This window comes from Pollicipes pollicipes, unplaced genomic scaffold, assembly GCF_011947565.3.
Source record: "Pollicipes pollicipes isolate AB1234 unplaced genomic scaffold, Ppol_2.1 Scaffold_7231;HRSCAF=8579_pilon_pilon_pilon, whole genome shotgun sequence".
In the NCBI taxonomy this organism is placed as follows: domain Eukaryota; kingdom Metazoa; phylum Arthropoda; class Thecostraca; order Pollicipedomorpha; family Pollicipedidae; genus Pollicipes; species Pollicipes pollicipes.
In genome coordinates, this window is record NW_023597034.1 from 20,614,347 (window position 1) to 20,632,977 (window position 18,631).

At 48.7% G+C, this 18,631-nt stretch overlaps 1 protein-coding gene across 2 annotated transcripts in view; it reads right to left on the reverse strand.

Moving 5' to 3' along the window:
• Positions 1-18,631, reverse strand: part of LOC119109287 (glycine receptor subunit alpha-4) — a 49,987-nt gene that overhangs the window by 20,276 nt on the left and 11,080 nt on the right. For both annotated transcript variants that reach the window (XM_037232884.1, XM_037232883.1), the window contains exons 4-6: positions 5,415-5,561; positions 5,066-5,145; positions 807-889 (exon numbers count right to left, since the gene is read on the reverse strand). In XM_037232884.1, coding sequence (XP_037088779.1) covers positions 807-889; positions 5,066-5,145; positions 5,415-5,561 — 310 coding nt within the window. The remainder of the gene's footprint in view (positions 1-806; positions 890-5,065; positions 5,146-5,414; positions 5,562-18,631) is intronic.

Sequence of the window (18,631 nt, forward strand, 5' to 3'; positions counted from 1 at the left end):
ATTCGTCTGTGTTTGCGCCTTTCGGTATGTCTGGTGCTCGCGAACACGCACCGTTCGCGAACAGTTCGCAATCTGTTGGTAAACACAAATACATCATTGTTTGGTTTAGCGAGTGTGGTGATCGTGATTTGTATCGGCGCTTGTTGTGATTTTGGGACACCTAGCAGGTAAAATTTTAATGGTACCAGCTTTCCATGTAACTTTGCATGTTGTCACTAATACAATATTGACTGATTGAAAGGAAGATGTGAGACAGTTTCATATCATCCCTTGGGTTGAGTTATCATTCTTCTACAACTTGACACCAATTTTCCCAGCCTGCTATGTAATTCCCGCACCTAGAGAAATAACATAAAGAAAAATGTAAACATATTTTGGAACCTAGACACCAAGGAACTCTGAAACATACGATCGTCAAGTGTAGAATCCGGGTAAGTATAACACTGCCCACAAGTTTTGGGTAGCCCTCAATGAGCCAACAACACCACGAAATATACCAATGACGGCACACATATTAACAGTGGGAACACACCAGAAGATAACACTGATGACACTCATATGAATGGCGGGAACACACCAAAAGATACCACTGATGGCACTCATATGAATGGCGGGAACACACCAAAAGATACCACTGAAGGCACTCATATGAATGGTGGGAACACACCAAAAGATACAAATGTTGGATGGAGTGATGAACTTGCATAAAACTACAAAGTGGAAGAAAGCATATGTTTGAAGATAATCGGTACACATCTGACTTCTGTTTGTTCTGCCACCCCACAGATACTCATACGAATACTCACACGTGGCAAGTTGAATACCGCACTGCTGTGTATCCAAAGGATAGTCCTCGAGCTTCATCTGACATGACAATGATAGTTTTAACCTGCAAGGAAGCAGCAGTCACTTCAAAATGTATGCCATAAATATTCGAGCGGGACCTGCATACAGGGTGGTCGACACGCCTTCGTCACTTCGTCCAAAATTACGCTATGATTGTGAAATAGGGCTGGCACACATTCTGGTGATTAATCAGTTCAACGGCGTTCGATGTCATATGTTGTGGCCAGTCGGGGACGCACTACGTCAGGTCAACATTAGCCCTGTTCCTGGCGGGAAGGAAGCAAATTTTGCTCTCGGGTGTTGTTGGTTTCCACGAAACAATTTCGAGCAGGTCTTTGAAATTTTCTGGCTCATTGCGCATTTATTTCGCATTAAAATGATGAGTACATGGCATGCGCAGGGGTGATTGCAGGGTTCAGTATTGCAAGGGACATACAGTGAAGTTTGGTTATCACGCCCAGATGGCAGTCTTCCAGCGGTAATACATACTACCTTGGGTTTACAGGTATACGTGGTGCTTTCCGTAAATAAGACAACTGAAACATGACCATGGTGGTTGTAATAAAACAAGAATAGCACGACAGAAGCGGTTTGGAGCTTCGAAAAAGAGAGCGCTTTCAAACACCCCTTTTGTGTGAACTGAATTAAGTGTCATCAATGCAGATATAGAAAGTACACCTTTCGCTATCCAGATGCCAAGTTTTGCACTTTAGACAGCAATCAGCTATCCAAATGCAAATTGTTGTACTTTAAACAGCAATTACACCAGCAATGGATGCATGAGGCGACAAAGACATGTTCCGCTTTCGCGTCAGGGGGTGCAAATGAGCGTAGCCACAAACACATGGCAGCACTTGGCTGATTTGAACGGAAAATGTAGGAAAGGTTTGCACATGTGGCGCTGGATGGAGGGAAGAAGGAGGGAAAGGACCATTTTGGCGCAAGGGCGCTTACTAGGATGGCGGTAAGCATTGTTCATATTATCTGGAACATGAAAGCCTACAATAGAATGATGCATGTCATTTTTCACCCGGAGTCGATAAATGGCTTACAATGATCAAACGGTGCGACAACTGGACTACTTCTGCACCTTTACGGCTCTGGTATGCGTGCCATATTCGATGACATTAGCCAGTGCACCGAATGGCTCCATCCATCGTCTTGCATCATCACCATCATTGGTCATCCATCATTGTCGGTCCGCGCCGTACGCCGATGCGTTACACGGTGTCGCCTCTGGGCGGCGCGGTAGCGGTAGCTGAAGCCGCCAGGGGTCTTGTCACACGACCTATGGTGCCTAACTGAGGAGATGGTCCCAATCGACCAGCGCAGTCCCAACAGACCACGTGAATGAAGAGGTCGCAAAAACCATCCGCAAAACCGAATGCTCAGCTGACTTTGCCATCAGCCGAGCTAAGTTTTTCGTTCTGTTGATAAATACATAAATTTTTGTCCCAGCCGGTTTGCGATCCTGAACACATTAACAAATCCTAATATTGAGTCAACATGGCTGCAGGTGAAGCCAAGCCACTAGGCCTTACATGTCGGGTACCGCGAGCTACAGACACTCGTTTTGAACGTAAAAAACGTCGATGACCTGGCGAAAAGGCTTTCAAGGTTACGCAAAAATATGCTACTGGCGCAAAGGACATTGACCAGCTTTACACCCTCTTACAGGCCGTTGAGCATCACCGTACAAATAATCTTTCAGTAAAAAGGACGCCGTGATATAACTTTTCTTTTTTCTGCATAGCGTATAATTAATTGTTTTCGGATGTAAATGGGATGATATAAACGAACCAATTGATGTATCACATATGCAGGTAGGCACTGAGGCCTTGCATAACCAAGCGAGGTAGATGAGTGTGGTCTACTCTTTGTGATAACCGAATATTAACACCTGCAGTCTGCTATCATGTTTGAAGCTACAGGTTTCATAAATGCTGAGGAGCACAAAGATCTCAATGGCTTACCAATTTGGGTAACACGTCGAAAAAAATGCTGGTCTTGAGATTGGGCTCTAACCCACTCGACACTGATATCCAGAAGGATCGATGGCAGTAAAGCTGCATTTTGCTTGGTCCTCTGGCGATCTTGAACAAACATGCCGCAGCTTTGTTTTACAACATTGTACAAGCCTGGATAAGACTGACCGCACCAATTGCTGTGTTATCTTAATGCTGTTCATATTACTACAGTAGGGATATAAACGTCAATCAAACCAACATCGGCATAAAGCCGCTCGTCCTTCATGCATGTTGACGATCCTTTAACACGCGCTCGGGCGGGGATGACCCCCGGAAGGTTTTTCCAGAATGGTTTCCGAACAGCGCGGCGCAGCCACGCCAATTTTTTCATAGCTGTAGACAATTGAATAGCGGATCGTTTGGCATCAACAAGATGAACCTTGTAAGGTCGCTGACCTAGGCCAGGTCAAAATCAGGCCATGGCTTCAGCGTAGTCAATTTCTAAGGAATCGTTCAATCATATGCAGCGGTGGAGTGCTAGACGAAGCCATACATCTCTAGGAGGCTTTCTTAGGTAACACACATATTGGATGAGTAAATCACGTTGACCTAAGGTCAGGTATAAGGGTCAGACCAAGGCCGAAACCAACCCGCTTTATTACTTTAGGGCTTACTGCATGGGATAGTTTCTGATGTTCATTCCGAATTTATTGATAGCAGGAACTGCATTATGCATCTTCCATGGACTTCTTAGAGGTCAGAATAGGTCATTGACCTAAAATGACACAGGTCAGCATTTTTTACAAACATACTGCCTGGCGTATTTTTTGCCGCCTATTCAAATGCAAAACCCAGGACAGTGTTGTATAATTATGGTCACCATGACCTTAGCTGAGCATGTGACCTTTTGCTTGGGAGCAATTCTCTGGGTTCTGGGGCACTTTGGAGACCAACCTGGAATTTAACCTTGTTTGACCTTATCTGACCCGAAGATCATGACCCCGGAACCTCAAACTTTGACCTAAATGAGTTCACGCACAGGTCAACACACTCTGTAAATGTGGAGTCTCTAGCTTTCTTAGTTCCCGAGATCTCAGGGGGGTCAAATTGACCACCCACCTGAGCGAAGGGCATCTAGCCGGCCACCTGGGCGCGTGTCAATACAAGTCTTTACCAAACATGTTGGAATCGATAGCATGGACGGCCTATGCTGCTCACAGGTATTAAACGCAGGTTTCTTGTCGACCTCGTACACAGGACATGCCGCGTATAATATTAACGGCAATAATTAGCTTCCTACGGGTAACAAGGGCGTTCGAATATTTTGGTTGTTCCGTGTACTCGGCTGATCTATGTCACATGATTTCACATCTATTTTGACACCAAAGCTATATCAACTCTAAGGCCAAGCACCACGGTTTTCCCTTTGCTGGAAACGAGCAGTGAATGCAAAATGCAGTCTTCAAAGTTATGCAGAATATACTGTCTCGTGCCATGGATTTTAAACATATGCTGTACAGCATATAGCTTCAGTGGGATGCAATAGCCCCGCCCATTTTATTGTCGAGGGGACTTTCCTTTGAACGAAAGGTACAAAAGCATAGCACATTTGAGCTTGGGCTGTAATGGCACGAGAACTTGCACCAAGCGGTCATTCGAAGCAGCGTCTGGCTAACAATCCTAGCGGCACAGGCTAGCGTTGTCGCTCATGTGGCCCTTCCACACAAGTTATGTTCTCCCAAAACGTCAATGCTGTCGCACCCGCTTAGCAGATTTTGGACATTCAAAGAAACATGTCAAAAATGTGGTCTTTACATACACCTCAAGAAATAGGCTCAATTTTTATAAAGCACAACAGGCATGTAAGGCCTCCACAGTTCCCATACAATGAACACATGCCTCGACAAAAACAAAGACAGACTTAGAATGTCTACGCAGCTCAGGAACACCCAATGCCGGACAAACCGAGCGCATACAAGCTCACGCCTGGTGCGAATCTTACCGCCATAAGAACGATTAGCTCAAAATTGATCTTGTCGGTAAAAAGCGTCGGAGAGATGAGCAGCATGAAGAAGTGGTGGTTGGTAGAGTGAGATGATTGCACTTGTTTCGAAAGATTAATATGATATCATTGAATCACACGATATTAAAAGTCGATAGTTTTCAGGTCGCCAAGAACTTTTGGTACACAAAACGAGAGCGGATGTATGTTACTTCTTCCTGATGTCAAAAATGCACAATGACGAACATACCGAATGCTGTAGAAGACCGAACCATCTCGGTAAATCCTCATCAACACATTCGGCATTGTGACCTCGTGGTACTTCGCATCCTGAAATAGTCCCAGTAAAACAAGAGCGTTAAGGTCTGTGCGTACGTAAGAGCCCACGTTTCATACGAGCCTTTTTAACAAATACATTGTTACCCTGCTTTCATTTGAGCATGAATGACGTGACTGAAGCATTATTTATCATTTTACATTTTGTAGCTAGCAACCTATCGCACGCCAAAGCGAACACACCCACAAAGAATTCCGCTGCCCGCAACGACGCAAGGCGCAACCACACAACAAACACGCGTTCATCCCGACGCGTGGCGTACCTTCAGATTCAGGAAATAGAGGTCGGGCGTCCAGAGCTGATCGATCACGTGCTTCCTGCTGACGATCAGCATGTCGTTCTGGTCACCAGGTGAGCTGAGGCGTTCGTCCTGCCACTCCTGGCGCAGGTAGATGTCTAGCTCGTAGTCCTGTGGACAGACGGGGATCGGCCAGTGATGAGGCCACACCCGACATTAACACGCGCCCGTGTGACCGGCTAAATTCTTTACGCTGGGTTAGATGGTCAAGGGCAATTTTATTCCCGAACAGCATGACAGGCTTAGGCCCAATTGGGGAGCCCGTCGCAAACGATCTAGAATCGCACGAGTGTTTCCGTTTTCCTGCTCTGTGTCAGTCATGTAACACGGAAATGCTGCTCAGCAGTCGCTGTTTTACTAGTGATGGTTGTTTCAACGTTTTAGCGTCTGGGTTCGGTTCGCACGTACTGCCGGCCATCTCGGCTACCGTGACATCAGCGGGGTCACTCGTTCAATTGTAATGCTTAAGTCATCGGGTAAGCACTGTTGTTCCGTCTTCCTATCGGGCCTCTAAAAATGTATTGGGTACTCGTCGGTTCTTGGAGTATGTGACTGCCGGATCCCTGAATGCATCCAATAGAGATTTCATATTTCATATCCTACATCCCGTAGAAACTCCACAGACATTGTCTAACCTCATGACCACTTTTCCCTTCCTGAAGCTTTCCTCGGCCTGTTAGGGTCCCCGAACAACTGGAGTACTTTGTTGCAAACATTTTCAGGTTGTCAGCTTCATATCATCCTAACGATGTTACGGACATCTTGGGATTAGAAGGAGTTTCCAGAGAAATATGTGTTAATTCGTGGTGCTCTGCCCGCCAGGGCGCCATTTGCACGTCGTGTCTTCTGTCATTTGGCAGCCCCCGGCCTTCTGGAACCACCTAATCTCCCTACGAGCCCTTTTCGTTGCCTGAAGTTGCTGGAACCTGGTGTTAATGCACCCATGAGTGTTCTCAAGGGTCCCGAGCTGAGTGGGTCCCAATTTTCCTAGCATTAGAACTCGAGAGGTTTTGGGCTAGGAGTACATGAAGGCAGCATCTCGAGAGCAGAAAAATAATGCCAATTTCCAACACTTGGTCGGCATGATGAGGTTTTTTGCAAAGCCAGAAGCGTAGAACAAACAAAAAGTCAATTAGGCTGAAGAAAGTTAAAAGTGGATTTGTGATGTCAGTACCTGCTTTGCGCTCGTTAGGAAAAATCACTCCCGCGTTAATGAAAGCATTTCCAGCCGTTGGAGATTGACAATAGACGTGAATGTTGGCTTGGTATAAGACGGACTTGGTATGGTTGAGAGACCTAAACATCTGAAGCAAGTGAGTCCACACAAGTTTACCAGCACCGTGAATTTGTGTATACAGCTCTTTCATGTTTTTAGGAGATCTGACGGGGCGGGATTGCCCCTTCCCCTTCCCCCACGCACCCACCAGAGCGTGTCGCACCTCGTGTCGCACCCTCAGCCGTGAGTTAAGTTTAACTCCCACCCTAAGTTATCTCTTGAGAGTATCCGATATGTCTTTCACAATTTAGTGTTTTCCATTTGTCGTTTTCCAAGTTTTCCATTGAATGCTGGACGATAGCCTTTTTTGAAGGAAAAGCTCCATGTATACATACTCCCGCTTCCTTTTTCTGTCCTAAATTTCCCATTTTATTCCGTGAATATTCGGTATGGCCCCTGTTTGCTTGTTGCATTTCCTGCACACAACATCAAAGCGATTTATGAACGCCGCTAAAGGACTGATATCGCCTTCCAAGACGCGAATTATAACTTCTGTCTTGATACACGGCCATTTTTCCTTGACCTAAGACGCGTTCTTGATGTTCGTTTTTCGTCCTTCCCCATTCAGTATGCGTGGCAGCTTCTCCAGGTATCTTCTGCCTCTGATTGCATAACACAGAGACATCTGTGTATGTATCCCCGGCATCTATGCATTTACTTTCATTTTAGTGGTGATATGCGTATTCACATTACGTATACAGTACTGGAGGTTCAGCTGCTGTGAGGTATGCGTGGAACTTAAAATTCAACCACCTTCTTTAATTCAACGTGATTGCGTTTTATCATCTATTTAGATCCTTTGCACAGCCGACGTGTGTTAAACCGTGACGGATGAATACGTCACAACCCGGTCGCTGACCGCACGTGCTGGCCGTGGGCGTCGTGACGACACCATCCCTCCGTTGCAGCAGTTGGTGACCACCTGTGAGGAGTGATCACCCTCTGTGAGGTGGCCCCAGAGCCGTATTTCGAGAGCGGTCCTCGCCACGCGGGGTCGGGCACGCGCAGCTGTGATCTGCAGACGGACCCTTTGCAGGTGGTGGAGGATGAGCTCATTAACCTCCAGCCGCCGAAGCACGCGGCGGGCCTGGCGCTCCGCCAGCGAGTGTTATGAAGGTATGGTGTTCAGCATGACTGTACACATATTTTTTGCTCTTGCTGCCCTGAATATCCTGGCGTGTCCATGATTGCAAATGATTGTGGCTTCCAATACAATACAATTCAACGTACAATCCAACGTACAATTTCTCTTGAAAGTACGTGTGCGCAGTTGGAGACGAGGTTCAATGTGTCGTCGCGCCAGTCGTAATACTGCCGAGTGTTGAGTGAGTGCCACTGTTAGCAGTAGTGTCGCTGTGAGACGCCTGCCGCGGCCTGGCGGCAGGTGTCTCAACGTGAGTGGGTCGATGGGGTGCCGCACGATGGCCGCGGTGCTCGCCGCAGTGCTCGGCAGTAACCTAGACGTTACTGGCCTCGCCGTAACGGCGGGCCAGTAATGGGGAGGGCCGCAAGCCGCAGCGCTCGTTCAGGCGTCGCAGGGCGGGCCCGGCCGGCGGGCGGGGACCGTGCGACCGCGTGGTGTTCCTTCGCAGCCAGAGTATGGCCTGGCGTTGCGAGTTGACCAACACTGCATGTACCAGCATGTACCAGCATGTACCAGCATGCAAGTGATATCCACCTAACAGACGAAGAAGGTCTCATTTCAAAACGGTTGTCCGGTTTCTGTCAGTCTGCTCGTCTCAAAACGGTTTTCCTGTTTCTGTCCGCCAGTTTATTACGCTGCGGCACGATAGCGCTTGGTTATTGTGAAAGCCATACTGTTTTTCAAGATCTTAAAAACGCGATTCTGGTGGTGAGCCTTTTGGTGATTGATCGTGGTAGAACAGCGATGTCGAGCAGTTGCATATCATTGGCATGCATGAACACGTCAGTTTACGGTTTCCCATGGGACTAGACTGCACCGGGCACGATGTAGCACTCGTTAGATATTGAAACTGTGCTGAGCTGCATCACAGGCGTCTGCAACGCTACAGCGGTGCCAGGTTAAACAAAACTTGCTCCTCGGGCTTCGCCATCAGCAAGCCGCACGCCACTAGGCCGCCGAAATGACGCGTGGTGAGTGGCCGGAAGGGCCAACAGATAAGCAATCAGCCTGGAGATATTTTGGCTGCCGCCGTTGCACCTCGTCATAACCACGTCATCACTGGCTGGCGATGGGCAGTTTGAAATATGGGCTTGGCTGCCATGCGGCAGCCCGGGCCACCTTACCGCAGCCAATTTTCAGTGTTATTGTTTCCAACACACGACGGTCCCGCGGAAGGGTTCCATGATAGAGATACGGAGCTATCTGTTGTGAGAAAGAGGAGGGCTAAACTTGGAGCAATATTCTGCCATGTCATGGGTTGGGTCCCTGCCACTAGCTGTGCGATGCAACGGCGTTCCACCTGGCCGGGCTGCGGCGGGAGATCGGGGTTCAATAGTCTACGACTGGGCTGCACACATGCTTTCGAGAGGCTGCAAATGATGGGCAACGCAAATGGTGACACGCACTGATGCCAAGTGCCGAACCACAAGCTTCAGACTGGAGCAGTCCGCTCCCAAATGGTGGCACGCACTGACGCCAAGTGCCGAACCACAGCTTCAGACTGGAGCAGTCCGCTTCCAAATGGTGGCAAGCACTGATGCCAAGTGCCGAAGGACAGCTTCAGACTGGAGCAGTCCGCTCCCAAATGGTGACACGCACTGACGCCAAGTGCCGAACCACAGCTTCAGACTGGAGCAGTCCGCTCCCAAATGGTGACGCGCACTGATGCCAAGTGCCGAACCACAGCTTCAGACTGCAGCAGTCCGCTCCCAAATGGTGACACGCACTGACGCCAAGTGCCGAACCACAGCTTCAGACTGCAGCAGTCCGCTCCCAAATCCGCCTTGCCGATGCTATCAGCGATCCCGGTGTAGTGAGATTGGGAGTGACACAAACCCTTTTGGGTGTACTTAACGCATATCTATGATCATAAAGCCTGGGAGCCAAGTGCGAATCACACATGTGCCCAGTCGCCGCTCACGCCCCGCAGGTGTCCACCCGCGGGCTTCCTGTCGCCGGTCAATGACCTTCCGGCATCCCCGCTTCCGCGATTTGCGGTGGTATTCACGTAACTGATGGGACCTTCCTGTGACGTCGGAACTAGTCAAGTGCATCTCATGGCTTCCTGTTTGCCGTCGTCCATTTGGGAGACTCGGAGTAGGGGTTCACGACAGCGGGACTAAGTATTTCCGCACCTTCAGTAGTACTTCGTGTTAAAACGAAAAAAAGCTATCGGCGCAGGACGCGTGACATTTTTGAGATGCCATATGTGTGGCTGTAAAACATAATGTTTTACCCGACATCATCGCCGATTTAAGCGCAGGTTTGTCTGTTGATTGATTGAGAGTCTTGAATAGTGTATGAGAGAGCACACCGTACATTTGCACGTTAGCTTGCGCACATTTTAAATGGTTCCGCATTATTCGGAATGCTACCATTTTGAGAGTGGTATAGCATCTCGCATAAAACAAGTCGCACAGCGTTTTGCTCCGTCGCGGTGGAGGCGCACGACCGCGACGTCACGTGACTGACAATCTTCGGGGCTGATCGCCGAGCCACCGCCTCCCGCGCCGACGTTTGGCAGTCATCCAGCTTCGCACCGTCCCGGGCAGGCCTCGACAATAGCGTCGGGTGCTGCGGACGTCATCAACACCGAGCCGCGTCCCAGCAGCGGTCGTAAACGTCCAAGGGTGCCACGACAAGGGCTGTAAAAGTTACATGGCGGCAGCACCTGGGTGGCTTCTCTGGCGGATGAGGTGAAATTGGCCTTCTTTGAGCATTCTGCGATGCATTCTGGGCACACGATCGCAAATCCAAATAACCTAAAATCGACAAGACCAGAATTGAATGGGTTTGACCAGAGCTGGTGGTGCCGGGCAGTGCCGACGCTGCCGCGGGGGGGGGGGGGGCGGTTCCCTTCCCGGTGCACTGACGAGGAAGCAGCATAGACGTAGGGAAACACTCCTGTACTGTCATCTCCTATTCTGCCATGTTACAGCCGACCTTGTCGGTGCTGTGATCCACCCGGCAGACGACTGGGAGCCCAAAAAAGATCCCCGGATCGGATCTTGAGATCCCATAAACATGGAACCACACGGGATCCAGGGTCCACCCTTGGGATCCAGGCACATGTCTGCTGTCTGGTGTCGTGGTGCACATAAGTGCTATCGTGCGCAGAAAACAGAACCACCTGCCGGGATTGCTTTCTTTCACAGCAGTATGCGGTAGAAAATAGCATATAAATACATTAATGAGTAGTGATTTTGGTCAACACATTGCCTGACGGCATAAAAAGCTATGGATCATTGGCGATCATCTTAAAAGTCAATATGGGGCATGGTTTTGAGCACCCGTTCTTCGGTTCACATATCGGATTACCCTTGGAAATAATGATAGCGCATGAAGAGATCCATGATCGGTTTGGGCGGCTCATAAGTTACCGCATTCTAGCACCATTGCGACGCTGTCTCTCACACAATGGAATAGACGACAAGGTTAGATGCCGGGGCACACAAATGCCCACCTAGAACTTGGACTTTTCCCCAACCCACATACATTTTATAGAAAGGGACGATCGGAGCAACTACTAGGGACTTATCCATCTAAGCTTACCTCGGGAGTACGTAGTGACCTGATGACATCGATTACATTGTTTTATAGTGAGGGCATGGGCGGTTCAATTCTCCAAGCTGAGATGAGAGGAGAATTAATTTGCACTCATATTCGAACAGAGGCAATTAGCACCCACAACCACGTACATTGCCACAATTAGTTCCTCAGATGGAGCACCAAACTTGGTGCCGTTATCATTTTGATACTAAGACTGGGAAGCTGATGACGCTGCAAGGACGACGCTGTGTGCAACTCGTTCACTGTATTGTGATAGCTGAATTCAGACCTTATCATACTTTTGCCAAGTTGCGTGAGGCTCGTGACTGCCATGGTATCCCAAACAGAATTATTAATGGACTTCTACATGTCCTATTTTGAGACAATATGTTCTCACCAGCCAGTAATTGCTATCTCTCTGGAGCAGTACCAAAGGCAACAACGGGACACCTTCTGTCTATTGTCGTCCTGGAGAGTGTCCTCGGCAGGCCTCGCTGCCTTCTAAAAACATTGCGAGACCTATTGGCCGAACATAATTAAACCAGCTATACACATCCAAGTATTACTTTGGCAAACACTGTCGAATGGTGCTGTACCGTATTGCTGTTCCCATGAGGTTGCTCCATTCAAATGTAGGTTTTTGGAAAATAAACCCCTGCTGCCTATCACTTGACTTGACAACTTTTAACAGGTGCACAACGCTTTGAGACGGTGGTTAAATTGTCACCAAAATTTCAAAATGTTGAATGCAGCACAAGTAAGCATTGTTCGGCGTTTTACTCCAATTGCAAAAAGCAAGCTGATATTTAGAAAACATTCTATACATTGAGGCGTACGGCAGCATTTCGCAATTCGTATTTGGCAATGAGTGCCACGGTGGTCTTAGGAGCTTAAATCGGCGCCACAACATACTCAAGTGCGGCACGTCTTTACATTGCCTGACCATGCGAACCTGAAGGCATCCCATGGCTGCATTCAGCGTCGTCAGCCGGTAGCTGCCTGCTGCGATGCTCGCCGCCGCATCGCGCGGTGGCCTGACCGGTAACTTCGTGCTTCACTTCGGTTCTCGGTTCGCACAAGCGCAACCAATGTGTGCACCTCAAATGCGTCGTGTTTTCCACCTGAAGCCCCCAGACTGCCCGTATCCCGTCCCCATGCCTGCACGGGCCGGCGGCTACCCGATTTTGTGGAATGTTTTCGTTCGATCGATCTTGCCATGGGTCGGCCGAGTTTGTTTGGTTATTTGAATTCGAGGCATTTCGGTCAGTAACGACCATTTCAGGGTTATGGAGTAGAGGAGAATGGATAACGGTGGGGCAGAGCGTCATGCACCTGGGGACCCAACCGCCGAGACTAAGCCCGTACGGGTGACCCCTCTGCGGGGTGTGCGCTTGGCGTTCGGACGGGCCCTCACCAGGGGCCCTTCGGCCCACTCGTGGCTGGCGCGTGCAGCCTGCCCCGGACAGGTAGGGCGTCGCGAGGATGCAGGGTAAAGGAAGAAGGAGGGTTACAGGATGCATTTCGGTCGATTCGGCGGCGACCCGTCCCGCGGCCAGGGAAGGCTGCATCGACGTAAGCTTACGCCCAACAGGACATATAGGCTAACGAATTTATGTTCTCGGATTCTCGGTTGGACGCATTTTCGGCCCAGTCGTCAGCCCCAACGCACTATAAGCCAGTTGTTCTAGAAGCCATTCTGACCTCTCTGAGCAGTTACATCCATGGCCCTGAAATGTTGCCATGGCTGGGCCGGGTAGCATGCCCTCGTACCCTCCCGAGCGTCATCCAGCCGGCCCCTCGCGCGGGCGCACGGCTCTGCAGACACACCCGGAATCAGGGGTCCGAGCCTTCGGCAGCTGGCTCACAACGGCTCACAACGGCACGCTGCCAGGACTGCTGCCTATAACGGGACCTCTCCGGACCAAAAAGTGGCCGAGCCTTAGCCCACGCTTCCCTTTGCATTGGACGAATATCGGTCCGCAAAGCCTTCGCCCCAAGCTAGGGATGATTCAACTTGAAATGGTGCGGCTGGTCACTGACGCGTGCGCGTAGCGAAGCGGCACACTTGTACTGCAGAGCGTGGGCGCAATGCCTATGACGCACGACGCGATGACGCAGAAATACGGGTGGTGCGTGCAGCAAAGCCAGTCACGTGGTGCCGGCAAAGAAAAACTAACAGGCTGCGTGAAAGATGCACCACTAAACGTTTCACAACGTCAGACACTAACGATCTGTTTACACAGACGCGCTTCTATTTGCACGCAGGTTGGACGGGCGAACGACGCGTGTCAAAATCCGGTGACGTGGGAAGAGGAATAAGACCTTTCCTGTATTAGGCATATAAGCAGCTTTCTCACCCAGCTATGGAGCGTGTCGGAAACAGGAAAAGTACCGGGAAAATTGCCTATACAGTGCAATGAAAAGTGCGTGTCATTCAAGGCTGATAAAGGGAATAGAAAACGTAACACGTGCCCAGGCGTGCTCATACTGCGAGCCAGTTCGGGCGCGTTTTAGACAGCTCTCATGATGCAAATGTCCCTAAAATATTCATCCGGTCGCAAGTATGCGGCCGCACGTACAGTGACTGATAAGGAAACTGCCATGCGTCAGTTGAGTGACTCGAGACAGCCGCCCGGGGTTGACGGTGCGACCGGAGAGCCCTTCTCTCGCCCCCCCCCCCCCCACCACACCTACGGAAATACATCGGAGCCATGGGCAAGCTTAAAACCGTCCCATCATTCCAATTGATTTTTTATCGAAGCGCGGGGCACACCGCTCCTTATCCTGTCATCCTGTCATCCTGTCATCCTGTCATCCTGTCATCCATGTCATCCATGTCAACATAAACAGCATCACATCTCAAGGACACCTGAACGAGCTTGCTCTCTTCACCACATATAACGACATTGACATCTTGCTTCCGACTGAAACCAAACTTGACTCACAGGTCCATCCTAGCTTGTACAATTTACACAATTACCACAACCCAATGACAGCACAGGACTCGACATGGAAGGGGAGTAGCAGCGTACTTTAAATCAACACTCCCAGCAAAGAGAATACCTTATCTCGAACCGGAGGGAGTTGAATGGGTTTGGTCCCTCACCAAAATCAAATCAGAAGTTATTATGGTTTGCTGTGTGCATGCCACACCCAATCTTTCTAGCAGTCAACTGACAGTTTTTAGGTATCCTGTCAGACAGTGTTGGCATGGCACAAACGTACAACCCCGCATCGATATTGATGCTAGGAGATTTTAATGCAGGTAATAACTATCTAACTAAGGCTTACTCTACTAAACACAGTGATATATTTCCATTTCAAGTCAGTCTGAAACACACAGTTGAATCACTCAACCTGACACAACTCACTGATCAGCCAACACGCATTACACAAGACACAGCCAACTTACGAGACTTAATACTGACCTTGAACACAAACATCATTGCCGGCAATGGGGTTCTCCCCCCCCCCCCTCCCCTTTCACTAATACATCACATTCCTACCTTTGTCATTATCAAGGTTGCATCGCCACCCGTAAGGGCATCAGCCAAACAGGTATGGGAATACATAAACATGGGTGCAGACAAACTTTCACAACTTCTGATAAAACAGACTGCGACAGAGTACTTGATCATGACATAGACACAGCGACAAATAAATTCACGCGGACCATGCTCGCAGCAGCTGCTAAAGGCATCCCAACAAAGAAAATCAGAATGAGAAACAGTGACAAACCTTGGGTCGATGCTGCAATAAAGAAGAGATTAGAAGAGAGAACCTTTCAGACCTCCTCAGAGGTATATGCTGATGACAACAGGGACCGCTAACGACAACAAAGCGATTTCACCACATGCATGACGACAGATTTCACCAGCAATTTCACCACATGCAACAGACGACTTAAGAACAATCACTCGCAGCATCAAGCAAACAACCTCTTGCATACAAAGCAAAAACCACACAAGTTCCATCGCATTTTTAAACAAATGATAGAACGGACACGAGCTGAGACAGTGCCACCGCTCTTAGGACCTGATTCAACCCCATTGACAGAAGACTTAAAGCTAACCTACTATAAAAACTAACCTACTATGTGACTTTTTTGCCAGACAATCACAACTCGCAGCTGACGACCTAACTGTCCCCGAGACCGCGCTTGCGGATCCACCACCCACGTTAGAGGGCATAACCATTACAGAGGATGAACTACTGAGCGCACTCAACACTCTCGATCCAAACAAATCATGCGGTTCTGACAATCTTCCGGCAAAATATTAAAACGACTAGTAATGAACAGATATGAAGCAGACAAACCGCCATATTGATAAAGACTCCACCCACCAACCTATTCAACATGTCACTAAGCCAAGGTATTTTTCCTTCCACCTGGAAAGAAGCAAAGGTTTTCCCATTTTCAAAAACAAAGGGTCAAGCTCGGATCGTACTAACTACAGACCAATCAGTTTACCTCCTTGTGTGTCAAAATTTTTGAAAGAATTACGTTTAATAATACCTATCAACACCTAACTGAGAATGGGCTGCTCTGAGAGGCAAAGTGCATACCGTCCAAAACATAGAGCGCAAACTCAGCTGGTATATATAATCAACAATATTTAAGCAGCTTTGGACCGAGGTAATGACTTAACAGCCATTTACTTGGACACTAGTAAATTTTTAACAAGATATGGCATGAGGGCCTCCCACTCAAGTGCAAAAATTATTGTGGTTTGTCAGGACCTCTCCTAAACCTGGCTTGAATCGTATCTCTCAGACCGTAAGCAGATAGTTAAGGATGGCAACAGTTTCAGCACGGCTAGGACCATACATGCTGGGAGTCCCCAGGGGTCTGTTCTGGGACCTCTCCTTGCGCTTATACATCTTAACGACCCAGCCGACAAAACTGATGACGTAATAATGATGACGTAATAATAATGACGTATTGTTCTTTGCCGACGATACCACGCTATGCACAGCTCACTCATACGTCCCAGTCACTGTACAAGCGGCACTCAACACGACTTACATATCATTCAAGGAGTTTGCAAAGACTGGCTCATCACGTTCAACGCCACGTAGACAATTCAACAAACATTCTACCAACAGAAACACACGTAATCCACCGCAGCTGGCATTTGATGGCCAAACGAATTCCTTCCGTTACAAGGCACAAACTCCCTGGCCTGACGATGTCTACTTATCCAATTTATCTGATTATACAACGAATTAAATATTTATTAATAATATAATAAGTATTAATCAGTATACAACAAAATACTGATTTATCAGCACGTTAATGACACCATCTCCGAATCAGTAGAGCCCTTGGCCTCTCTAACCCACTATCGCGACCTCTCCCTCGGCATATCCTCAAACTACATATATACGAACTTACATTCTTCCTTTGATTTGATTATTGTGACGTGGTATACAACGGACTTGTGACAACCAGCGACTCCCCTAGACTTGACCGATTACAGTACAGAGCAGCAAGACTAATCACCGGTGCACTCCACAGAACACACGTCCGCGCGCTGTTGGACGATTTGGGACGGAACACTCTCAAATCACGAAGAAACATGCGCAAACTGACACTGTTCCCACACCCTCATACACAACCAACACCTACTGCCAACAAACGTACACTGCACTTCTACCTGACACACGAGCACTTGCACAGGACGCCCACTACGCAATGCAATGACACTCACATTACCACCGAACAAACCTCAACATGCCAAAAAATCCTATATTTCATCAACTACGAGAAGATGGAACCAGCTCTCGCTTGAGGTGCCATCCTCCAGTCCTCACGTTCCTTCAGTCGGGACATTTAACCGGCTCTGCGGTGTGGCCGTGCCTCGGTGTGTCACAGCTTTGGATCCATTGCGTGGTAACATCCCAAATACTAGGCTGAGATTGGGAATGTCAGACCTGAATGCCCACCTGTTCGGAACTCAAAATCCAAATACATCTAGTCCCTCTTGCTTATGTGGCTATCCATATGAAGACCCTAAACACTTTGTACTTAACATCCTCGCATCATGAAATCCGAATTTTAATGCTACGTAAAGAGATCGCATCATTCCAAACCTTTCTGAGCTCACTCACAACGAGCGACTAAGTATCTTTCTCAGAGGTAACGGTTTACAGGATCGCAATGGGCAGCACATGGCAAAATTTTCCAAGCACTTCTTTTTTTGACAAGCGATTCGCCTAGACGACTTTCAGCGGGCGCGGTCAGCAGACGGGCCACTGGGTGGCGTTGCCGGGCCGGACGTCCGCCGTCGGCCCGGCAGTATGTGCGAGACGTTTTATGTGTAGACCGGGGTGGCGGCGGGCGCCTGGCCCGTGTCGGCTTACGGATCGGGCGGAGTGGGCGGCTGTGTCGTGGGTTCTCTGCCGGCGATGACCATACCTTGTTATTGCTAGGAGAGGCGCTCAGATTTAAGCGTTCCGCTTATGCACCAATCCACTTTTCATGTTATGTACCGCTTAATGTCCATAATCGAAAGTAAACATCAAATCAGATCAAATCAAATCAGTCTCTTTACGGAGCACCGGCTGCTGTGGTGACCACATTAGAACACAAGGGCCATACAGAACAGACGGGATACCCGTCCTCAGAACCCGTCGTACCCGTCCTCAGACCCGTCGTACCCGTCCTCCTGCGTGAAGGCGAGGACGCGAAGTGCTTGACCATTTCACTACCTTACTCCTCTCTTCGACAATGAAAATGGTAGACTTTTGCCGCAAAAAAGATGCTGCTGGGCAAGCGGTCACGGCGAGACAAGATGGCTGATGTCTGCTTCACCTTAATGAAGGTTCGTGCTGTTTTCTGATAGATTTCCAACTTCGGCGCAAGCCTTATCCGTAAATAATGCGACAGCATCTTTAAACATTTAATTTCCTGACATCATTACCAAACAAGAAATAGTGACTATCACGATGCCTCGCTAATGCATTCGCCATACCTATCATCATCAACACCATATCACAGAAAATCCCGCCATGTTGGCTATGAATATACATGGCATCAATATACACTTGTGGTATACCCCACCCACCCGCACACAATTCTCTCACGTCACCGTTGCATTACGTGCTCTCAGTCGAGAAACGCAGTAGATCAAATCGCAAATCAACTGGGCTGAAAGGACGTTGGCTCACCAGACATGCAACGTTTGGCGTTGAGGGCCGTGTTGCAGCCAT